General features: G+C 39.8%; 1 protein-coding gene across 1 annotated transcript; it reads right to left on the bottom strand.

Annotated features, from left to right (window-relative positions):
- Window positions 1–26,128, bottom strand: trappc10 (trafficking protein particle complex subunit 10). Its single transcript, XM_084908000.1, has 23 exons — window positions 25,944–26,128; window positions 20,992–21,073; window positions 19,811–19,946; window positions 16,118–16,317; window positions 15,161–15,356; window positions 14,928–15,039; window positions 14,540–14,787; window positions 14,285–14,431; window positions 8,878–8,992; window positions 8,492–8,568; window positions 8,200–8,291; window positions 7,536–7,676; window positions 7,015–7,124; window positions 6,376–6,908; window positions 6,143–6,284; window positions 5,648–5,806; window positions 5,104–5,333; window positions 4,548–4,652; window positions 4,295–4,414; window positions 3,793–3,957; window positions 3,382–3,562; window positions 2,736–2,930; window positions 1–1,984 (listed from the first exon to the last, which is right to left on the bottom strand). The coding sequence occupies exons 1-23, from the start codon at window positions 26,002–26,004 to the stop codon at window positions 1,737–1,739; spliced, it is 3,795 nt and encodes a 1,264-aa protein (XP_084764126.1). The 5' UTR covers window positions 26,005–26,128; the 3' UTR covers window positions 1–1,736.
- Window positions 26,129–26,419: the final 291 nt, after the last annotated feature.

Raw genomic sequence — 26,419 nt, 5'->3', positions numbered from 1 at the left:
TTTGGGAAAAGCATATTTTGGACTTGTAAACTGATACATTGTGAATCATTTATTCTTACACCGAGGTCAGCAAGTGAGGATTCCCTGTTCATACCAGGTCATAAGAAACCCTGTTGTGTTTTTCATGCTGCACACATATCAACACAAGTCAATCAGTTGCCTCGTCAATCTTTCAACCCATTTTCTTGCTAACATGATATTATAGAAAACAGACATCCAGGGAGATCCCAATGTTTTTTTTTAATATAGTTGGCAATCAAAGATGATTTTCCTTTGAATCATTATTTACACATAAGTATGTACAGTGGTCAAAGAGGAGCAGGAGGCTGTAGTCGCGCTGTGTGCGCATGCACCACAGAGGAGGACAAAGGTGGAGGAAGGCGGGGGTAGAAGTAGCTAGAGTTCATCCTTTCAAACAAATGTATGAATAAATCTAACAGCGGCTTATTTCACTCATCCATTCGACATCACCGGTATGTGTGCATAGCTCGGACATGGATTTGGCACGCACACACACGCACACACACAATAAATATACACACCCAGTATATAAACAGTGCACTGACAGACAATGTGCACTGGCTGATCCTCGTGTAAAAGTCTCATCTGATCACGTCCATGGACACAGAGCTACAGCGGAACAGAAATGCTACACATACGCACACACATACACACAAACCACTACAATCGGAGCCTTTCGTGTCATTGCCGGGTTTATATTTGAGAGTTTCATTCTTATGTTTTCGGTTGAGTCAGAAAACATAAGGCTTTGTCTTTGCTAAAAATAAATAGAAGTTCTTTAGCACATCTATGTGCATTTTTGGAGACGTGAACATTTTAAAGATCTTTATACCCAAGAGTAGAAATACTAAAGGCTGTACTTAGAATCCTGTGCAGCACATTTAATCTATACTATGGAAAGAAGAGCAACACGTTCAGACATTTGAACAGGTAACCTGGGTTATTTTAGATTCGATTTGTTTTTTACTACTTCTTTGCATCAGCACAGATGGTGCATTGGTCATTTTCAATAATAGCTCTACACTTTCATTTTTGGTGCCTCATGTGTGCTGGACTGACTTTTATCATGCTGAAATCATGTAGTAAACTTGGGAGATTATTATTATTATTTACCTCAGTACTAGGACAAAGGAGTCTGTTGGGATTATAAGATACGTCTCCAAAGACACATCAGAGTTCAATGACTCAAAAACAAGCAAAAATCTCAAATATAAAAAAAAAAAAGATGACTACTGAAGAGGCACACAACAGCTGGACACACTCAGTTGTTACAGTACTTGAGTAGATGGTCAAGGCGTACACACATCTAGGGCTTTGGTGCATCACGGGACAATCAGGAGTGTTTTTTTCCTTCTTCAGTTCGAAATAGTACGACAGGCACCGATCTCACTGATCAGTCCGTATATATATATATTTATTTATTTATATATATATTTATACCTATAAATCCATTCAATGAGCTATGTACAAAGTATGGCAAAGAAAAATCTTTATTTAAACTTAATCAGCAGATGTCATTGGCTCTTCACTGGCTAGTCCGTAACGTCTGCAGTGGGTTTCATGCTTAGGAGTGAGTCCATACCGACAACCTGCAGCCGTCTCAGAAATGGACTCATGGACCCGAGTCGTCCCAGATTTAAAACAATCTCAGTAGAGTCCATCCAGGCCACAGGTTCAGTCCTACATGAAGGTTGTTGGTGACGCTGTCACCAGGGTCATGTGGCATTGACCTCCATGATGTGGTCGTCAGTAGCTGGCAGCACCAGGACCTGACATGCATGGCTGTGGTTGAACACCTGTCCAGGGCTGAAAGGCTCGAGTCGTGGCATGGCCACGCCTTTCTGCTGCTGGTCGCCGCTGCCCACAGAGTGGACGCTACCCCGGCTGCGGATGCTTGCTGTGTCTCCCTGATCATCCAGCGTCTTGTCCAGCAGGGATAGGCTGTCGTTCTCCACGCAACTGTCTGAAAGCACCAAGGAATAAACAAATTACTGATTGTCCAAATGACAAAGAAGAAGAAGAAGAAGAAGAAGAAGAAGAAGAAAAGCATTTTGTACCGGAACGTTATTTCTAAGATCTGGGGATGAACTGCTAACAGGCCAGCAGATCAAATAGAGTGTGAAAAACAAATCTATTCAAAAAAATACAAAAGAAAAAAGAAATAATCTCCTTTTCAGTGTGAATGAAAACACGGTTCCACTGCAATCATTTGCTACATTTTAATGTGATGCTGCTTTTATGTTAAAATGATGAAACTATGCTAATGATACTGGTGCGAGTGGTGACACACCTAACGGTGGTCAAATACAAGGCGGCATGGACTGTCATATTCAAACTTAGGAGCATCTAAAAAACCCCACAGGAATCACCGGAGGGCGTCACCAATCCACACAATGTGCTGTATTGTGGTGTCACACAACACAAAGGTAATTTTAAGGTAAATAAAGCACAACCTGAGCAACTGCATGGAACAAACAAAGCAACTCATAACTAGTGAGGCTGAGTAACTAATAAGCTTTGCTGCTGCACACTCTGCAACAAAAACTCTGAGTGAACCAAATGACTCATTAATTCACTTCTGGTTTATATTTTAGGAAACACAATGTGTTATGTATGTTGAGACATTTTTGAACAGCTGATTGCTTCAGCAATCTCTCTATCGCTTCCCTTATGAATAAACATCTACAAAGGCTTGAAGGTTTAGCAGGTCTCACCGGGGTCTGGCTGAATGGCCACTGCTGCAGTGTGAGGCAGGTACTTCAGCACTTTGATCTTGGGGAAGGGAAGGTGTCCAGCAAACAGAGGCATCACCTCGATCTGGACTTTGTGGGTGGCGTTGGCCGTCATTGGCATGAGCACCATCCCTGAACTCTTCCCACACACCGCCCAGTTACTGCTGCTGTCAGCCACTGTGGACATGCATGCAAACACAACTATTAAAATTGTTTCACATTATCAAAATCAAACAGACTATTTGTTGCCTTAAATTATTTTGCCTTGTTTGTGTCTGGCCATATGCAAAAAGGAGTCTGAAGAATAGTTTGAAGAGATGGTTTTGCTTGGAGTGCCTGGCTCTTATACATATGCACATCTGAACAAAAACAAGTCGATCTATAAAGTGATAAATCCACCGCATCTTGGTATTTGTGAAAAGTGATATTAACTCTTACAGAACTACAGTTTTTGGCAAGCAGCTGATTTTAGGCACCAGCATTTCTACGTTGAGTGTTGTGTGAAATTAATGCCATTTTTATATCGGTTCTTCAGCCAAATATTCCTCTCAAATAACTGACCGGTCTACTAAAAATCTGATTTAATTAAAAGAAAAAAAAAAAGACAGAAAGGGAGCTGATAGCATACCTTCATACATGAGCTTGGTGGTTTTGGGGCCATCGGTCTCAGTCTTGCTGTCCTCTGCAATCTCTCCCTCTGCTGGTTCAGTCAGTCGTGTTATACACACCTCAAGTCCACAGAGGACGCCAGAGCGGCAGCGCTGCTCACCGGCAGGAGGGAAGATTTCTGCTTTCACGCTGTACAATGTCTGATGACATGAATTAGAGGTTATCGGTGGGTGGGAGAGTTAATGATAATGGCTAACTTAACTGCAACTAAACTCCTACAATGAGCTATCCATAAAAAGTAGCCACTTGCAAACAGAATTTGCTCAGATGTTTTAAAAGTCTTGATATTTAACGTTCTGACAACACAATCACTGCTTCACTTACGCATTTAGATGAAAAGGACCTAAATCTGGAGTTTAAGTGGACTTACAGTGACTCTCTCAAGCTGGAACTGGTAGTGGAAAGGTTTGTAGGCAGAAATGTCTTGGCTGAGCGGAGAAAAGTTGGCAGAGAAAACACACTGGAGACAGGAGGGCAGGTCGTCCTTCCACCTCACCTCCCACAAGCAGAACACACTGTGCTTACAGCACAGAAGCTAGACACACAAAATACACACCAGACATCAGTGCGAGTCCATGGATGATGTAGCTCTGATGTTTCAAATCGACATCTAAGATGGAAAATGTATTATGACATTGTCTATCCTGATGTAAAGGAATCTGAAAACACTCTGGGACTCAGTCCACAATGACAAGAGGTTTCCAGACAAATTAACACCAAAATGCAAAATCAAGAATAAAATAAGCAAAACAGCCTATAAAGCCATCTTTAACCCAAAATATTACAGAAGGCATTCACCATATTTTAAAACTGGTGTCATTATTTAAAATAAAGGAAGATGTTTGTTAGGCTTTTTACCCCTTTCTGCTCACCTGTTGTGTTTTAGTGTTAAGAGCCTGGAGCTCCAGCGATGCGTGCTGCTTCTCTGTCAGCTTCACTTCTGCCAGCGTAAAATTAACATCTGACACATTCTGCACACACACCTGGATGTACTTCCTGTGGGATCACGTCCAACAGGTCACAGGTCAGACAGGTGTGGAAAGGTAGTGGTAAAGACTGTTAATAAGTTAAATCTAAACTTTCATCTTTCCCAACAATAAAAACGAATTAAAAAGAAGAAGAGACTTGCCTGTTACCAGCAGAAAGCAAAGAGTGTTTGGTCTTGAAAGGGATGTAGAAGGTAAGGGCAAGCAGTGTGGAGTAGATCGACCACGGACAGTCGATAGACATCTGTGTACACACACAAGTTTACGTTTCTCAGACTATCAGCTATCTGGCAAATATGTATTTGTTTGATGACTAACAATCATATTCTTTACAATTTATGTCAGCTAACTATTTGAAATAGTCAATTGTTTATCTTATGAAAGAAAGAAAAAACAAAACTACAATATCTTTGGGCCCAAAGTGAGGTCATCAAATATCAAGTATAAAACCTTCACCACACAAAAAAAATCAATTCTTCTATAATGTGAAAGCATTAAAGTAGCAAACCCTCAAGATAACTTAAAACATTTATTAGAATATTAGTGATTAATCATCTTATGAACAACTGATCGATCAATCACTAGAAAACGTAATCCACACTATACACAGGTACCACCCACAGCTAGACTACCAGTGATATGTAGCATGCTTCATCACTCACATCTCCCCCACAGAAACATGTCTTGTGTCTCACCCTCTGGTCGATGGCGGTCATCGGTGTGTCGGGATGACTGTAGCTCCGTGGTCGATGGCGGACCTCCCCATTAGTCAGCCTCTCATTGGCGGGCCGGTCAGCCCCGGATGGGATTATGCACAAAACCTCCAGCTGAAACTCCAGAGTGTGGTAGGGAGGGGCCGGAGGAAGGCTGATGCTCGTCACCTTTTCAGACGACTGAATGGACAAAGTGCTTTCACCCACCAACTCTGAACACAAGAGGGGGACAGAAAAGATGGCCGCGTGAAGTTTAGAGCTCCGTATCTATGAGTTTGTTTATGGGCACAACTCAGTTCTGAACCGATACATGAACACCAAGATTCTGTGCAAACCCCACCCACCCACACAGCAGCACAGTGGAGATCCATATAGTTCAGACAACATTACTCAAATAACAGGTGAGATAATCTAAGCAGTTTGGCATGGAAAGAATGACAGCAGTAAAGTGGACTGTCAGGAAAGATCACTACTCCAAATGACTATCTTAAAAGAATCATTTCTTATATTCAGTGTAATTACTGACCAGAAGTAGGGCTACTGATTTGGGCGGTGCAGCTGGTGGAGGGCAGGATGGGCATTGTTTCTGTGTTGCTGAGCTGCAGGGCATCTCCTTTCTTCACAGTGTAGTGACCCGTCAGCAGAGTAAACTTTACCTTCTGAGGCAGACCAGCTAACAGTGGCTCTGAAAACACAGACACAACTACAGTGACGCACACATGCTGCACTGGCTTATGGGTAAGTGGAATATTTATAGTCTGATCAGCTCAAACGAGCTGGTAAAACTTATTTAACTTTTTTTAAGCTATTGAGCTGTTAAAATTAAAAGTTAAAGTATTTTTATGAACTAATCATTTATTAGAATTTATCAACCTCAAACTCTTTATGCTTATATGGTCATAATTACAGAAAACTATTAGAGAATTTAAGCTAATAAAGCTGCAAATAAACTCCAAGTGTAACAAACACAACAGCCCCAGATATGAAGAATCTGATTTTAATCAAATAAAAATATTCAGACCTGAGAGAGGCTCCACGGTGAGCTGGGGCTCCTGAGAATATACTTCATATTGGGCCGACGGGTAGATATGAGGCAGGATAAACTGCACCTCACCGACTGTGGCACACAGCTGACGAAGTGTGTAAGTACCTGGCTGTCCACTCTACAATGTAAACCAGAGGCACAAATGAGAGTGTGAGGGGGGGGGGAAAGTTAAAGGGACATTTTATGACCGAAGGAAGGTCGCATCTTACTGGTGCCGTGAACGTGATGCTGTTGTTCCCAGGCTCTAATGTTACATCCTGCACCTTCAGCATTTGGGCTCCTTCCTTAATTCCAACAGTAGGGGGGCTGATACAGTTAGGCGTGTCTGGGGGTGAGTTGCTGTCATGACGACGCATGAGCAGGTGAGTGTTTTTACATATCACTCCTGTAGAGTTGAGAGAATTGTCCGAAGGACTCCTGTCCTGAATCTCATCCAGCTCTAATGAAGGCCCGGCGCCTGCGGAGGATGGAGGACCCGCTGATGAGTTACTCTGTCTAAACACTACTGTCCCTGGGTGCGTTTGTCTCTGAGCTCCCTTTGACCTCCCATGAGTCCCTCCATGATCCACCTCAAAGTGAATGCTGGCGACTAGTTGCTGGATGCGCACCGACACGGGCATCAAGCACCGCAGAGTGAGCTCCACCTGCAGGACAGCTCCAGAGTGCACCGAGGCTGTTGCTGGATGGAACTTTAACTGCGTGAGCTGTGCAAACACGCCCATGCTGAGGGTAACTTTGTGAGCTGAGAGCAAGAAGTAGAAAAAAACATGTTAATGATGTGCACATTTTTGTAAATTATAAATACAAAGTGGATTCCAACTGATTGGGAGTTAAACAGAAGTGCTTACACTGGTCTCCAGACTTGCCAGTAAAGCTCAGAATTTCCTGACAAAAGTGTTTCCTCTCGTCTGTCGTCAGATTTACATCACCAGCCAACAAAGCACTGGTTTGTAAGTAGCTGTGGTGGGTTGTAAAGGAAACCAAATAATTCATTTCACTACTTCAAAAACAACTTTTGGAAGAACAAAACAGGAACCCCTACTTTACCTTCAAGGCCAAACCGAACCAGACAAGGTTTCACATCATCAGCGGCTCAGCCTATTTTAACCCTGACTGATGATAATACTAGACTAACTTATAGAAGGTCATGTAAATATTTTGATGCCATAACAACCGACTTTATATTATAAAGAAACTAAAGGACATATTTTTAAAATACTAACTTTGAGCAGTGCAATCATTTTTATTAATAGTAAAGTAGGAAAGTAATAAATGTGCTTCAGTGTTTAGTACTGTGAAGTAATGTTAAATCTTGGCATCACTGTGATGTTTTAATATTTGCCCATAGTCTCATGGCTCTGAAGGATACTCTTCAGTTTTGCTCAGCAGCTTCTGACACTCAGCAACCTGTCTCCTGGTGTGAGTCACAGGGAGGCTCCACCCCTCTGACACGTATGACTTCAGAGCTTCCTGCAAGAAGGTTTCCGCCCGCTCAGGATCTCCCTTCCTCCTGTGTTACATTAAAAAGACATATATAAACAAATCATCTTGTTCCTCTTCATTATAGAAAATGATAGAGATCATCATTATTATTATTATTAGCATTATTATTACTATTATTGTCATCATCATAGATTTTTATATATTTGTGAAGAAATTCTTTTCTTTTTTCCCCCTTTGTACACTGATAAAGAAAGTTATTTTGCAGGTTATAATGTATGAAATTGCATGCAAATACTGCCCACTCACTTATTCTCTATTGGCTGGCATAACATCAAATATGAGCCAGTAGCAGATGGACAGCCTATTTCTTGCATCATAAGTATTTGGTTTTTGACTATTAAGTTAGACCTCATATAGTTATGCTCAATATAATTAATGTCACTTAATTCCTCTCAATTATCTTCAGTCCTGTGTGGGTATTTATAGGCTCTAACTGGGAAACCGTTCTATAGTAGAAGCCTAATCAACCTGAAAAACTCAAATAGACCTGCCTATACCCTAATTAAACCAACAGCTTAACTCTTCCTTACATGTAGAACTCAGCCAGACTTTTTCCCACCAGTCTGGCAGACCGAAGCCGGCCGATGGCCTGGTACATTTCCATAGCAGCATGAGAAAGTTCCTGATGCAAGAAGGAGCCAACAAGGTGGTAGAAGAGAAAGATCATCAAATGAGCTGTTGCTGCTGAAGCTTTCAGGACATTACATCATTTAAAAAAATGATTAAAAAAAATTGGATAACAGTTGAAAGAATGTGTCTTAACTTCCTTCTTAGTAAACCAATGAAATAAAATATCAAACTGTGGCAATATGTGTGGCTTACAAGATAGTGCCTTTCAAAAGCTTCGACAGACGACAAAGCTTCTTTCAGCTTTTTGTACGGGCTCTGCAAACTGTTGACTGTGGAGGAAGACAAAGGAGATTTTAAAAACACATGCGGTTATTTATTCCCTTTTCTAATAAGAGAGGCAGTGAAGAGTAAAGTTTAACCCTGAGGGTTCAGGCACACCATGGTGACTTAAGAGAGCTGCCATAGATCAAAGAGGCACTGTGCCTGTGTGTGTGCACTGCAGAGACTACAACTAATAGCCATGTTTTTGGGAACAGCCTGTACTTTTAATCTAAAAAAAGTGACAAACTGAAAAAATAAATAAATAAATAAATTAGGTGGTCATTACTGCCCAGCAAAGGTAGAATGTGAAAACTTACCAGTCTCAGGCCTCTCGTCCCCGAGCCCAGCCAGCAGATCTACAGTCCTGTTCAGGTCCTCAGAATTGGGTCCATTTTTTGACACTAAGCCACAGAGTTCCCCCAGAGACTTCAGCTGCAGAACGCAGAGAGAACACTCATTGAAAAAAGGCCATTTTATGTTCATAATACCTACTTCCTGGTGTTTAAATTATTACATAAAAGGATAAGCACATTTCTTCATTCTACAGAAATGGACTGCAAAGCATTGGCAAAGATGTTTTGGAAAAATACAGACAAGTAACCTTTTTAGTGCTCTTGTATGTAGAAACTTATTAAAGTATTGGCAGGGGGCGATGGCCTCCTACTAGGGCTGCCACGATTAGTCGACTAGTCATGATTACGTCGACTATTAAAATCGTCGATGACTAATTTAATATTCGACGTGTCGTTTGAGGCTTTGTAAGATCCCAAAAGACGCAGGAATAAGTGTCAATTTATATGGCTATAATACCAAACCTGAAAATGATAATTTAATTGACTCTTTAGATACAAGGATTCGTTTTTGGCTCTCTAAATATCCCAGTTCAAACTTAATAATTGGAGGAGATTTTAATGTTTCACTGAATGACACTATAGATAGATGGCCCCCAGCACACCATTTTGAGATTGGAAACATTTATGGATAAATTTAATGTAACTGATATTTGGAGAGACAAATTTCCTGATGATATATCATTTACCTGGAGTAACCGTTCTGGTTCAAGGAAATCGCGTATTGATTTCTGGTTAGTATCAAGTAGTCTATCAAAGGACAGTGTCACGGTCAATATCCTTACAACTCCACTTACAGACCATAGAGCAATATATATTAACCTGCAACTCTTTCCTACTATTGCGATTAATAGATCCTCATATTGGAAATTAAATAGCTCGCTTTTGAGCCATACAATTGTAAAATCTGAAATCACACGACTGTTGAAACACTTTATACACAAGGCTAATATTGAGAATTCCTATGGCACAAACTGGGAAATTTTTAAATTTGAGACGAGTAAAATGTTGAGACAGTATGGGGCAAAAATAGCTAAGTCAAGGGCAGCAGAAGAAGAAAATCTAGTTGTTCAAATTTCCGCAATATATCAACTCCCACCAGATGAGGTCTCGGAGGAGGATAGATTACATCTTAGGTCCTTTCAATCTAAACTGGATGAGATTTACCGCCAGAAAGCTGAAGGAGCTTTCGTTCGTTCAAGAAAAAGATGGATAGACGAGGCAGAGCAGAATTCTGCTTATTTTTTCCGCTTAGAAAAACATAGATCCAAAGCCAATACTATTCATAAATTGAATATAAATGGTACGGTCAGTGATGATGCAAAAATTATCTCTCAATTTTGTTGTAATTTCTACTCAAAGTTGTATGAATCCAATTATAACGCAAAGGTCGCTACCCAATTTATTGACTCTGTAAACAATGTTGAAATGATTAAAAGTGCTGATAGGCTATATTTGTGACAGTCCAATTACTGAAAAAGAGATATTGACATCTATTGAATTTCGTAAAAACAACAAATCTCCAGGCACAGATGGGCTGGTGGCTGAATTCTATAAATCATTCTCTTCTCAGCTTGCACCCTTTTTGTTGCAGGTTTATAATGAAAGTATTGAAAGGGGCACTCTTCCTCCCAGCCTTACTCAAGGACTTATTACTTTAATTCCCAAACCTAAGAAGGACCTACTTTTTATAGACAACTGGAGACCAATAAGCCTCCAAAATAATGATTATAAAATATTAGCTCTATTGCTAGCTAGAAGAATTAAATATATTTTGGACGATATTGTAGACGAGACACAGTCTGGTTTTATGACAAACAGGCACATCTCCAATAATATTAGATCCGTCTTGGATATTCTGGACTACTCAGCATTAATATCTGATGACTCATTTATCCTTCTCCTGGACTTCTATAAAGCCTTTGACTCAATTGAGCATGAATTTATATTTCTTACACTTCAGAAATTTGGTTTGGGTGATATCTTCTGCAGAGCTATCAAAACTCTGTATTCCAATGCTAATAGTTCTATTAGAATGAGAAATGGCACCACTTCTCGTTTTAGTCTTAATCAAGGGGTACGCCAGGGTTGCCCAATTAGCCCTTATCTTTTTTTACTTTGCACCCAAATTCTTGCCTCTCATATTTCGAATAGCACAGTGAAAGGTATAAACATAGCAGACAGAGAGATTGTCATCAGTCAATTGGCAGATGATACCACAATTTTTCTTAAAAATACCAGCCAAGTGCCAATTGCTTTACATGTAATAGAGGATTTCTCAAAAGGGTCTGGATTGGTCCTAAACTTAAATAAATGTCAATTATTACCTGTCAAAGAGTGTAATGTTCAGAGTATTTGTAATATAACAGTTAAAAATGAAGCAACATATTTAGGTCTGATTATCTGCAAAGATCCAAAAGACAGAATTTTACTAAATTTTCCCCCAATTATTAAAAAATCTCAAACCAAATTAAATCAGTGGTTGCAGAGAGATTTGAGTTTAAGAGGAAGGGTATTGCTCTCAAAAGCAGAAGGTCTGTCTCGACTGACTTATGCAGCAATTTCTCTGCATGTGGACGGCAAAACTTGTAAGGATATTGACCGAATGCTCTTCAACTTCCTCTGGAAAAACGGGACATATTACATCAGAAAAAGTGTATTGATGAATGACTATGAACACGGTGGTCTCAATGTTTTGGATTTTACTACTCTAAACAATACATTTAAGATTAATTGGGCTAAACATTTTCTTAAAAATCCAGTATCCATTTGGAATTTTATTCCTCACTACATTTTCTCTAAGTTTGGTGGTCTAAGTTTTATCTTAGGTTGTGATTATAATATAGATAAGCTTCCAGAAAACCTTTCGATGTTTCACAAACAAGTTCTATTAGCTTGGTCCCTTATATATAAACACAACTATACACCCCATACGTATTCAATTTTGAATAATAGGAACATAGTGTATAAAAATAAATCATTATTTTTTTCTAGGTGGGTTGAGAAACGGATTGTTTTAGTGAATCAGCTGTTTAATCCTAATGGGCAGCTTATGTCCTATTCAGAATTCTTAAACACCTATAAATTTCCAGCCACACCCAAAGAATATGCCATATTATTTGATGCAATACCTACGGGTATTATAATGCTTTTTAAAGGTATTCAACCTTGCATATCATCTGTTTCTCTCCCCAACCCTTTAGATTCACACATAGGAAGAATCTGTCTAACAAACCATAGTAAAAGTAATAAGAATATTCGTGCTTTGTTCCAGACAGAATCTCTAACTATTCCACATGTGGTCTCTTATTGGAATTTCTTTGTCAGTGACATTAACTGGAAAAGAGTATGGACAATTCCTAACAAGTATCTGGTAACGAATAAAGTGAAGTAGGTCTCATTTAAAATACTGCATAAATTTTATCCTGCTAATATGCATCGATTTCTCTTGTGCCCTGCACATCGACAAAGTAAAACAATCCCGTGAAACTTTATTTTTCTGCTGTATAGTTTTGTTTCTTTTTAATTTTGTTCTGGTTGTATACATATGACAAAGTTCAAAAGGGACATAAATGTGAACTGTAGATTTTGTGGAAGCCATCCTGAGACTGTGCAACACCTCTTCTGGATCTGTTCATACGCTAGAACATTTTGGAAAGACTTCAGTAGATTCATTGCTGGACATCTCTATAAAGACTTTACTGTGAAATGGGAAAATGTTGTATTTTGTTTCTTTCGAAGGCAAAAAAAAGAAGATGTTTACTTTATAATAAACTTGTTAGTTATCTTAGCTAAATTTTATTTTCACAAATGCAAATACAGTAACAAAAAGCCTAATTTAAAACATTACTATAATGATGTTTTATGTTACATAAAATTGATTAGTGGATCACTTAACAAAAAGGCTATGAAAACTATTACTATTTGTAGTAATTACCAATTATTTGAATGTTTGTAATTCCCCTGGCATATGTTAATTTTGTTCTGGTTGTATACATGTTCTGTATACTATTTCTTAATAAAGTTTAATATTAATAAAAAAATAAATAAAAAAAAAGATGCAGGAATAAGTAGTAGGATTTAAGAGTGTAATAACGGACTGAAACAGAAGATGGCAGCACTGCATGTACAAGGATGCCAGCTGCCGTTAAACCCCGAAGAAGAAGAAGCTGTGTCCCAGAATCCATAGCGCCCTGTTCAGTTGTCAACAATGGCAGCAGCTAGTTAGTTTTAATATTACTCTTATTACTCTTTCTGGGTCACAAAATAAACGTTTAACATATTTTCAGGCGAGAATGTAGCTGTGTAAACCTCAAATACCTGCTCAGTTTATCAAGACACCACATATTTTCAAAAGCGCTCCGACGTTTTCGGAGACGTCTGTTACCCACTAGCTCGATAGCGAGCCGGGGGCAAGGCTCACTAGAGCCCGTGAGAACACCGGACTCTCGGCAAATCGTTTTCAAACCCACCGCCGTCTTTCGCTACTCAGGTTAAACATGATATATAAGTCACTTAGATAACTTAAAAATGATATTGTTTGGCTTTTTTTTAGTGTTTTATTTGTTCCTGAGTAAATCAGTTTGGCTGAGATTAAAGTTATAGTTTTTACACAGCTGAATAAACGTCAAGCAGACAGCTGATTATCAGAAGTGTGAGATGCTCAAGAATATACTCCGGTGTCCTGTTATATTTTAGATAGCAAGGAGCTTATTAAACTTCACCGAAACAATCTGCAAATTTCATTAAAATTTAATAAACTGTCATCTTCTCTTTATTTTTAGTTAGCACATACCTTAAACACTTAAAGCTGTAAGCTAATGATAGTTATATAAGAGCAGATGCATGCTGGTGCAATAAGCTGTACTTCCAATAGATGCATGATCTGATTAGTCAACTAATCGCAAAAATAATCGGTGACTAGTCGACTATCAAAATAATTGTTTGTGGCAGCCCTACCCCAGCCTCCTAGCAGATACACCTATGGTATCCATTTGAAGCATTTGTGAGTTACTGCATTTAAAAACCTGCTGCCCCATAGGCTGGCGACCTTACCCCTTCAGCCTTTTTTAGGGCTGAGGGGTAAAAACCGGGAAAGACACGTGTCTTTAGGTTGGTGCTGAACAGTGGAAAATTGCATGTGCGTGATACAATATTAATAGTTCTTACAAGTTTGATAACAGGCGAAGAACCAAACAACAGTAAAAAGCTACAGTGTTAGTATCAGTGTCAATGTTTATGGAGCTTTTCAACTTAAGAGCCTAAACAGATCTGTTGGAAGCTTAAAGGTGCTGCTAATGGGTTTCTTAAGTTATTAAAGCCCAAGCTTAAAAAAAAAGCAAGACTTTTGTTTTTTTTATTTTGTGTGTGGTACCTTGTCTGTAGCATACGCCCAGAGACCAACAGTATGGGAGCAGTTTGCAGCTAACTGGGCTGGATCACAGCAGCCCTCGATCCTGTGCAGAACCTCCAAGCAGCTGAGAAACACCCAACAGTCCAGGGCTCCCTCAAGGACCTGCACCTGAGTAACATAAGAAAGCATTTTAAGATTAGTAATGAAGTACATTTTGTAGAAAGAGGATGAAAGTCCACTCATACCATTAGAAATGGTACGATCTGCGTTTATTACCTCCAGCAGGCGGAGCTCCTGTACACAGTTGTGGAGCAGCTCCAGCGCTCTCTGCGTGACCTCCCAGGGTCTCTGGAGGAAGATTAGTAAAGTGCACTGACGAGAGAACAGGTAGCTTCTCAGGTCTAAGAGACTGGCCTCTCCACGCTGGATGCTGTCCCTCTTCTCCATGTCAATGGGTCGCCGAAGCAACAAGCCGCTCCAGTTACGCACCGGGGCGCAGAAGGAGCCGAGCCAGTTAGCAGTATCTGTGAAAGAAGCGGATTAGCATGACCAAAAACAAAACTAGCGCGTACCTTCGAAAATGGAAACAAAAAACGCAAACAGTGTTTCTTTTAATTAACAGAGACAAACTGAAACAAAGCATAATAATGAGGTGATTACGTACCTCCCGCTCCGAAGTTAAGGACATACTGGGTAAAAAGAGCATCCAGCTCATCATACTGGACCAAGGCGTCCTCAAACTGCTGCAGCATTTCAAAAACAAAGGCCAGCTCCTCCTGCACGACACACACATAAGACAAAACTGGAAATCAACACTTGGTTCCTGTAACCTTCTAGGACAGAGTTCAAGGACAGGATAACACACAGGCCTACATTCTGGCGCTTCTTTCCATGTACCTGGACCATGAAGTATTCACAGAAGCTCCAGCCCGGCTGGGTGCGCTTCTCTCGTAGTGTGCGCATTTCATCTTCGAAGCGGCCCAGGTTCTTGGTGAAGGACATGAGGAGGAGAGTTCGCAGCTTTAGCAGCAAGGAATTCCAGGATTCCTGAGATCGAGATGAGTCCTTCAGAGGATCAGACAGAACTACACACCTGGATGAAAAGACAAAAGTCTTTCATAAGGAAGATTCAATCCACAAGGCAGCTTAGATTTAGCAAGCACTGATTACAGAAACTGCTTTGAGACAACATGTGAAAGAAAGCAATGAATTACTATTATTTCACATTTTTAAATAAAAGTGAAAATGTTTTTAAATTAAGTGAATAAAATAATTAAAATATAAAGGAGTCTGTGGGTTTCTAATTGTGAAATTCATCCTAATAGTTCAGCTAAAATTGGCATTTGTAAATGTTAAATTTCAACTCAGACTCTTCATGTCATCCATTTGGACATCAGTAAACTGCAGCATCTAGAGAACCTCTACGATAGACTTTCAGAGAATGTCTCTAAATTCTAACATCGAGCACATTTACATCTGTTTTCTACATTGTAAGTGTAGAAATAACTTATAGTACACTTTCTCTCCCTAGACTGCATCACGCTCTGCATTCATCACTACCCACCGCTAGAGATTCACAAACTGTGTGTTTGTGTGTTTTGGGATAAAAAGAAAGGCTCTCATGACGTTTTTCAGAAACATAACATCAAACAATCGTTACAAAAATCAAATAATCATTTCAGACACATCACATTTCAAATTACTCTGTAGAACAATTACCTTTGACAGTTACTCCAGAAAAAGAAGAAACTTGGGACTAATAAAGCATTGTAAAGGGAGTCAGTGTGTTACACATCGTCACGTCTTTCTAATTTCATCCAAATGAGTTTGTTTAAACAGGAGGAGCCTGCTAACCTGTCACTCTGCTTGTTGCAGAAGTCACTGCGGATCTTGTCCACAATGGATGAGCGAGGCAGGATGTTTGTCTTGTTCTTCTTCTTGGTATCATTGGTCTCCACCACAATGATGACCCAGTCTGATGAGCCGTGGGTCCTCAGGCTGTTCTGCCAGCGCATCATGTCCTCCTTCACGGAGCTCTTATACATTTCTGTATCCTACAATAAAGCACATCATTTTGCTTAGTCAGGCATTTTATGAAGACTTAGTACTGGCTGTCAAAGAAAACTGGTGCTGGTTTAAAAACAATTAGTCATCAACCCAGACATTGATGTGATTTAGTTCAAGTTATTTCATTTTTACCATGCAATTAATTACCTTTTTGCATAGTGGTATATATGCACATGCGCCTGTTCAACTGCTCGTTAATGGAAATAACTACTCAGCCAATCACATGGCAGCAACTCAATACATTTAGACACGGTCAAGACAACCTGCTGAAGCATCACAATAGGGAAGAAAGGTGACTTCAGTGATGTTGAATGAGGCATGGTAGTGAACCTAGTGAAAGTGGGCTCTCTGGTTGATGCTAGAGGGCAGAATAGAATAGCCACAGAGTAACTCAAATAACCACTTATTAAAATCATGGTATGGAAAGCAGTTTGCTTAGAGACTAGAAAATAGAAGACTGGAAAAATTGTTGTCTCGATTGTTGTTAAGACTCAGATACTAGTCGGTGGCAACAACACAAAAACACAGATCCGTCCTGCTTTGTTTAGGCTGGTAATGGTATAACGGTGTGGGGGATGTCTTCTGAAACACTTTGGGCCCCTAATCATTGTTTAAGTACCACAGGCTGCCTGAGTATTGTTGCCAACCATCTCTATCCCTATGTAAGCACACTGTACAGTCTTCTGATGCTTCCAAAAGGATAGCACACCAGGTCACAAAACTTAAACTGGTTTTGGAACTTTACAATTTGTTCACTGGCCTCCACAGTCACCAGATCTCAAACCAATAGAGCACCTTTGGGATGTGGATGGAACGGGAGATTCACATCACGGCAGCCAACAAATCTGCAGCAACTGTGTGACGCTATCATGCCAATATTCCAGAGTATTAGCAAGGTGTACCTGGAAAATATACAACATCCACACAACTGCAAATAGCTCATTTCTTTGCACATGTTTTGGCTTGAGTATCATCACAGTGCACTATATACACCTGTGGTTTATTCCATCCTAGATGTTGGCCAATTTTTTGCCAACACCACACCACAGCAGTACAAACATATTAATTTTATTACAGCTGTACTTTACATAATCAGGATCAATAAAATTTTAACTCATCAGATTGTAACTAAAGAGCAAATGAAGAAAAACATGCTTCCTCTTTAAGAGCATTTTGTACCCAGTGAGAATATTTCAACATCAAAGCATATCAGGAAACTGAAACTACAGAAAGAATTCTGGCCAGCGAGTTTATATTGACAATAACTAAACCTCTGTATCTGTGGGGTACTGATGTGGATGTTGTGACTGGGATTTGCCGAGTGGCTTGCTCTAAATGAATCCTGCTCGAGGGTGGTGTTTGTTTTAAATTGGCTGGAAATGAGAAGAGGTGGGCTATAATATGATTAGTCAGTTATTATATAACAGTCACCCGCCAGAAAGAAAAAACTGAAGTCCTGGTATTACACAATGTTTTGGAAGTTAACTTTTAGTCAGTCAGGACCTATTTGTCCTAAAGTGACACAAGTTGACAGAAAATAACTCCATTTAGCCTTTATGATGTTTTATTCATTTATAAATAAAAAAAGGTTTTCTTTCTTTTAAAATGTAGCTATGGGATTCCCATATATTCCCTTTTCAATTATAGTGGCAGATTACTTCTGCCTGACAGTCCTGTGACTGAAGAGGCTGACCTCACTAGACAAGAATGGCACTGCCTCCAACAGTCGGCTAATTGCTTGGCAGTTTTGTCATCCCACAAGCTGAGTGTGAACAATTTTATTTAAGCCGCAATGTAAAGCCTGCATTTTACATTACTCGCTTACAAAATGCAGATGTCTAATGTGCAGGAGGACACGCAGTACTTAGCCAGCATCCTCATTACCTCCATATTCAGCTTTGTTTCACTTGTTAGAACTTAGTTCTTCTTTCAAAAAAAACAAACAAACAAGCAAACAAAATAAGCTTTTGAAAGTGTACTGCTTCTGTGTTTGGTTTCTGTACTAATAGTGACAAATGACTGCTCATGGAAACTGCAAAAGCACCTTGGGGTTTAAAAAGCCTTTGTTTCTTTACTTAAACAAATTAAGCAATTCCATTCATGTGGTGTGTGTGTGTGCTTGGACAGCAGCAAGTTGAATATCACATACATTATTCAACTTTTCATTAAGAGCTGAGCACCTTTGCAAGCATGACGCTTTGAGGAAAACCACTACAGTTCTGGAACACGAAATTAAGAAATGCTCTCAAATCAAAAGACCTTGCTCTTGAATAAAGATGGGACTAAACTCACACACACTTTGCAAAGCTGTTTGTCAAGGAGGCATTGGTTTGCTTGCTTTTACAAATAAGAAAGCATTCAGGTTTTACAAAGGCAGTCTTTAACGCAGGTATACTACACCCACAGTCCTTAGGAAATGTCATGAGTCATGAGCTGATGACTGCACTTCCTTAAACTAACCAACTGCTCAGTCAGCACCAGCAGCAGGTTCCTGCTTCTCTTGTTTTTCTCCCATCTGCTTTTGCTTCGCCGTTTATGTCAAGTTCAGTTTAGCCTGGCTGCGGATGAGCGAAAGCCATCCGTGTAATAACAGATAATTGCTGAGAAAGGCTCTGCAAACGAGATACACTTGATGATGGGTTGTTCAAAGCTTTGTGTTTATATGGAAAACAACATACATGTGCCTGTCAGCCTTGATGGACGTCACGTTTCCATATCTTGCACTCAGCCACCTTTCACCTCTTTTAAAAGACCCACCTTTGAAAGGTTTCTTCACAAACTGCTGGTAACGTGATCACATAGCCACTTCTATTTTAACTTGCAGTTAAGACCCAGAGCTGCAATATTCACCTGAACGACAGGTGTGCAATACCACCACATCAGCACTGACATACGAAGACAATAAGTGAAAACCAGAAGCAAAGACATAAGACCAAGTGTCATGTCGGTATAACTTCTGTACTGATACACAATTGTATGCGCACGTCTTCAACACAACTCAAGTGCAGTAGCACAGTACGCTATGTTATAAAAATAGTGATGTGCGTGACCGGCAGAAGCAACACAAAAGCGGCAGCTTATGCCAGCAGATGCAACATCAGTTTCCTTGCATAGCATCATGCGAAAGGGGATGAACAGCATAAAAGTGCCATCACCCAAAAGTATAAACACAACACTCATCCAGGCAGTCACATCCATCTTTAAACTCGCATGGATTAAACAAACTCTGCTTTATTACGACTCAACTACTCTCACTTCCTGTACAAAATATGCCAACACCTTTCCAAATTTCGCTTGAACAGCAGCAACCCACAACATAAGTCTTTATCTCTCTGTCAGACAGCTACTTGATAAAGGCGAGTTTACGGAGCTTTGAATCAACCTTAGGACCCCCAAAGACAGGCTAGAGAATACATGCTCAACCTGATCTGACAAGCAGAGCGTAATAAGATTGTGTATCTGTGTGTGCTTTGTACTCACACAGCAGTCAGTCCAGTAGATGTGGAGGAAGGGGAAGGTGAGAAGAGCCTTGTTGCCCTCCTTTGGGAGCAACTCCTCTTTAAACTGGACAAAATTAGCTTCAAGGAGAATCATTTTTGGTGCACGGCCATAAGTCCTGCACAAAAATGAAAGCAGAGCATCAGTATACAAACACAAGTTTATAATGACTACAGTTTATAGCACAAAATGTCATCTTTCTATCCAATGGATTCTTTTGCCATAAACCCAACCTAATAAACTCTAAAATATCCATGAAGACAGAGCATCATATCTTTAACTGTATCACCAGTAGAATCTGTCTTACTGATGTAATATGTAACTCACACTGTCTTTTCAAATATATCAGGAGGAAACAGAAGCAGTATCTTAGAAATGGTATTACTACACGCAAGTTTCCATTTTGTCCTCAGAATTGTCGATGTGTCCGTATGTTTTCTGTTGGATGAAGATAAATGCTGCTTTGTTAACTTCCTGTTATAACAAAATGGGAAAATTAGATCAAGGATGTAAAAAGCCGCCCATCTTCACTCAGTGTGGTTACCGTCACCACAAACAGATGGATAAACTGATTCTGGCCGAAGTCATAACGATAACAAAACCCTGAAGTGTTATATCCACGCAGTGCAGATAACAGCTCAGAAAAGACCATCAGAAGCTCTGCTTGCTATGCCAGCTCATAATATTTTTAATACACAACAATATTCACACTTTGCTTTCAAATGAAACATCATGTCTCAGAGAGAATTACTTTATCACAGTTTGGTATTCCAGTCATTAAGGCAACTCTGGCGATTAATAATAAACCATCCAATATTACTAAGTACACCTCTGAGATCAGGTTAATGATGTCTAACCTTATCGTGTTTTTCTGTTGCTACACTTCAGGCTCAGCCAAATCAACCAGTTTTTGTCTCTACTGCAGTTTAGCTGCACCTGTAAATGTCATTTATGGTTTATGATGAACGGACCTCCTACTTCCTCTTTTAATTCTTTACACCTTTGCTTCCTCTAGAATGTCTCTCATTGTGCTCTGCTCCTGAGGTTTTTCTGTGTGATCAATAAATGTAATACAAATGTATTGTGTTGACTGTAATGTGCTGCTGGTGAAACACTAACCTGTGAAATTTGAAAGGAAAGAAGAAGAAGAAAAACAAACTCACCTCCTCCACTCCATTGGCTCTCTGGGAAGCTGTTGAGCCAATGAGGTATAAAGAGAAGTAAACAAGGCCTGATCTCCAGCACCTGAGACAAAAACAGGAAGACAAGGTGGGTTAAAAATTAGGTCATCGCAAAAAAAATGCAATAGTTCAAGGGGTGGTAATGGAATATTGTTGTTAAAAAAAAATTTCTCATGTCTTCTTTACAATAACAGTTTCCCCGACCAGCATAAAAGGATGTCACACCTGAGTTAAAACAGAGCGAGCAGAGGCCTTATCCAGGTAACTTCAGGGTTAACCTTTCATTTTCTATTCTACGAAGATGATTCACTTCTTATTAGGGTAAATGGCCAAGGTAACCTATGATGTGACCCAACCTGCTCTGGAGCAGGTTGGGTTCCAGATTAGAGATCAACACGTATGAAATCAACCAACCTTCTCCGCAGAAAATAGCATCACTATTCCTGGATGCTCCCTGGGTGGGAACAGTACGAGGGTGTAATATCTTTATGTTTCCCTGATTAGAATCAATAATCAATAATATAGATGTTTAGATGCTTTATTCTTTGATTCTTGTTTTCTTTTGGCAGCAAACAATTTTACAATAATCAGTGTACAACAAGCATTAATATCTGATCCTAAAACAGGACACCTACACTGTGCTTGCCGCTCGTATCAAATGTGCTTGTATAAAGTCTGAATTCTGTCTCTGTGTTTAACCTTTACTCTCAAACCCTTAAACAGCACAGACTCTGCATCTGAGAATAAAAACTAAATGCAGCTACTAGAACACGGAACACACATCGAGAACACCTGCTCAATAAATCAACTTAATTTCACTTTGATCTCCGACAAACTGAAGTGATTTCCACGTCTCCTTTATCAGCCTGTAATCTTTAATGTTTAAACTGGTCCAGTTTAAAGTTTCAGCGCTCTAATATGCAGCCACCAACAGCAGCGCTGAGAGCGCACTTAAGGATAAACTTATTAACTGGAACTAAAATCTGTATTTCATCTTTTCTTCCTTTTTTACAACAGTCTTGCAGTTTACTGTTATATTTCTGTTCTGAACAACTTGATAACATTTCTGTTGTACCTGTCATAGGGATCGTTTTGGGTGGAAGAAAAGTCACGTGATTCATCAAACACCTCCTTGTCAGATGCTGCCAACACCACTTTGATGTGAACACACAACACTGGGTTAACTTAGCCAATTGATAACCAACTTCATATGACCATTTATCCTGCTTGCCAGTGTCAGACAAGTGAAGCCAGATAAGGGGAAGACACTCAGGGTATTTTAACTGACTTTATAGCATAGAGAACAGCAGTAACACCAATAATAAAAATAATGACTGACCGAAAAAAATAAGAATTGGGAACAAAATGCAAAGTGAATTCTTTTTTGTATGAAAATATCAGAAATGGAGTAAACAATCACTGCACAATGTGACAAATGGTTTTTAACTTTAAACACCTTCAGAATCTGCAATAAAACCTCACCAGATGCAAAGACAGTCAAGCTGTGATGACACTTTAATTTAAGGAAAATGTTGTCAAAGTTTTCGTCGGGCTAGTCTGGCAGCATCAACCTCCTGCACTGCACTCTTCTTCTATATCTGCTGCCACCTGTTTAACAGCCCTCTGGGTCTAAATTATGTCAAGGTTTCCAGAATAAAGCCTCCTCTGCTTCCACAACATTATTCTTGGGATTTCTACTTCTTTTTTTTATGTTTAAAACTGTCCAGGAGGCAACTGTACACAGCTCCAGACTAGACTATTAAACTACACAATATTAGGAGCGCAAATAGATTTTTTTAAACCCCTACTTCTCTCTTTTCTGCACAGCAAACGCCTGCTTCCAAAAAGCAATAGAAATACCCTTGTATTGTAACGGATTGCTATGTCCTAGCACAAGTGCTACTGTTGTGACAGAGATTTCTAGCCATCTACAGCTTATCATTAAACAAAAAGTAAAAGAAAAAAAGAATTCATTACAAAGCACATTCACTTTTATTCTAAAGACAAAGCTACTCAAGCTAAGATATTTACACAACCAAAGTTTAACACTGTCAATCCTTGCTTTCATCACGGTGTCATCTGTAAATACAGTCTGGACTAGCCTTCACAGTCGCAGTCATTTTAACCCACACATGGCTCAACATCCGTAAAAGATTCAACTGACAGAAAGCAGAAAACACTACAGATCAATCATTGGTCATAAAGAAAGCGAATACCTAAAGCCAGGGATTTGAGTTAAACAGTCTATTTTTCTATGCAGTGCCAGTTGCTATAATAGAGCACATGATCAGCAATGCAAAAATAAAAGTGCAAAAACACGCATTCATCAGCACCTGTTATCACAGTGCACTGCCCTACACAGAGCTAGAATCAGCCATTGCTATTGGAAAAACAAACATCTGATCTTTTTTGCTACATGACTTGTTGTTCACACCCCACCTGCGATTACAAAAAAAAAAAAAAGAATCCCTCTCACTCCTGCTGATACTGCTTTGATACAGACCAGGGTAGAAAACTACAAAAAGAGTTGTGACTGTGACTATGACATAATGGTTCAGACATGCAGCTTTTAATTTAAGGCTCCTCTTTTAGTCTTCTCTTCCATATGCCTCCTACACTCCGTGAATTCACTTTTACCAGCGCTGACTGGTAGAGTCACCACTCCTGCAGAACAATGGTGTCCAATTTTAGAAATTATCAAGCTGTCATTCAAGGTAGATGTGTGGGTTTTGATGAACAGTGACTAAAGCACTTGTTTAAAGCTACACTGCAAACAGGCCACAGCCAGTGAACCAGTGTGAAACCATGTTTTCTTTGAATACACTTGAAAAGTAAAAGGAAACCACATGGTTTATGAAACAAAATGTAACCAAATATCCTACAAGGTCAGCACTTCAACCTCAACGTCAGGTCAATTTGACTCTTTTGTGGCAGTCCTCGATGTCGCCAGCAGTTGTCCATCAGACTAGAGATGGGGATAATAGTTACTGCTTTTTCTGCGGGGTGTGAACAGGAGGACCAGTCTAACCACCACTGGCAGCAGGTGGAGAACTGGTTCATGTACCACCATACCCTCCACATTCTGACCACACCAGAACATATGCATGTGGATCTTGTTCACCCCAACAGTAACACAAATATCGTCCAATTCTGCCGTTTCCTTTGCATCAGTGCCTAATACACTGAGTGAGGTACATTTGCAAAAGCACTCCTTAAATCGCTTTTAAACACACTATTAAAACTTCACTTTTCCACATCCAGCGTTAATATTTTTTTCTTTTTTCTTTTAGATCTTTGCCTAAGCTTTATCAAACAGTTTCAGTCATTAAAACGAACCAAAAAGCTTTTGTTGCCTCTGCCCAAATAAAACCAAACTTCAAAGCACTGAGGACACAAAGAGGTTAACCTAACTATTGTATCAAATACTAAAATCTGTACGACTTCAATAATGTGCCTGTACCTTCATCACAGTGACAAAATGTGAACTGGTCATTCTAACAGTTCATGTCTTCCTGTATACTCTGTAATTTGGTCAATTTAGCACAAACAAGTCAGATTTGTTGTTCTAATCTGAAACCGTCATATTTAACTGTTGAAGTTCAGCATTTTATCACCCACACTGGGATACTGCAGTTGTTTGTGTTAGCTCAACAGTTCTTGATATACCCAGTGCAATGCAAACAATAATGAACTTTGGATGTTCACAAAAGCTGCTATTGAAGCTGCAAAGCAAACACCGGTCTGATGATCCTTGCATTGAGTTAGCTGCTCTCACACACTTGGCACATTGCTACTCATCTACTACATAGACATACTCTGATGTATCCCTCCTCATCGCTAAATGTTGCTGAGCGAATCAGTGTTTCATCATATGTTAATTCTGCTATCATCAAGAACACAACCACACACTATTTGAGTGGCATAAGCTCTGTGTAAATCAATGATCACAGGGCCAGAGTAAACCAGAGTGTAACCCGAGGTCTCCACTTATGCACAATTACAATCACACACACATGACACTCAAACTGCGTTTTCAGTATCCAACTTAAGACAGTAAGTAATTTACACAGAAACCCTGACAATAAATCCTGCAACAGTAAGGTGTCATTTTCATTTCATATTACATTTACTGTTAAGAGCATTACAATCTCTAAGGCCTTAACTTCATATTTTATATCTGTAAAAGGACCTATTACTACAGAATGCAACCGTCTAGTGTAAGACACACGATAACCCCTATGGAACGATAAGGGATCCCTATATCCACACGCTGAGATCTACCTGCGATTTAGTTTGTGAACCCCAATGTCTGAACGTCAAAGTGTGCCACCAATGATTTTCATTCATAGTCCCATTTCCTAGAGCCTCTATCTACTCTTATACTGGGCCCCGACACTAAAAATGGAGTGGCCTGCGAAATCAGATGAAGCTGGCACCCACCACCATTGTCGCTCCCTAAAATAATAACCCCACCAATGAAGCTTCTACCACACTCCATGGGATTTATGAATGGCAAACTGAGCCCAGCTCTCACACTTCACTGTGGCAGCTACTTTTCGAGCTCCCGACAGGGAAAACTGTGGCTGTATAGCAAGGAACAATATGATACCCCACTAAAACTGCAGCACCTGTCCGTGACGTTCTATCGTTAGCTGGGCCTGTTAATCAGTGCAGCTAGCTAAGAGACATACCGTCTTTCCTGAGAACATTTAACACGAACACGGCGCAGTATGCACGTCTAAAAATATTACAGCCTAACAGTTTGGAAATAAGCCATCCCCAATTGCTATACACATAAGCAGCGACTACAAATTGGTTATTGTAAGGGTGACAGCTAGCTTAGCCAAAATAAGCTAATGAATGCAGCTAGCAGGGCTAGCTGTCAAGACCATAAAAAATAAAAGAGTGAACGTCTCCGTTTAACAAACACTCACATGTTACAATCGGCTTGTTTTCCATGGTATAGATGATTGGCTTTTCCTCTTGACCCGCCATATGTGTTAGCGATAGCACTCCATGAAAATGACATACAAACAGTGCTTTATTATTAGTAAGTGCTTATGTATGCAGTTGTGTTGAATCGATGGGGCCTGTGTCCCCACTGCGCTTCCGGGAAGTACGTAAGCCGTGCGTAATTAAAGGGCCAGCAGGCGCTTTTCGCATGGGGGATATAAATGACAGGTTTGTCAGGAAGCCAGCATTTTTCTGTGGTGTGCTGTGCACCAATTTAAAGATGTACGTGTGTTCTAAAATTATGAGGATGAGGATTGGAAAACTCCGTTGCGGTTTCTGGTCCTCTTCTTTGTTTTTCATTCGGGCGTAGTTTAGAGCAAGGATCTCACCACGCTACACTACAGCTGCACTTTGATAGATGGTGTTAACAGACGCAATTTAGTCATAGGGACAATAC

This window comes from Perissodus microlepis, chromosome 16 (genome assembly GCF_051167445.1).
Source record: "Perissodus microlepis isolate ML-2025 ecotype Zambia chromosome 16, ASM5116744v1, whole genome shotgun sequence".
Taxonomy (NCBI): Eukaryota; Metazoa; Chordata; class Actinopteri; order Cichliformes; family Cichlidae; genus Perissodus; species Perissodus microlepis.
This window is presented reverse-complemented; position numbering and strand designations above follow the sequence as displayed.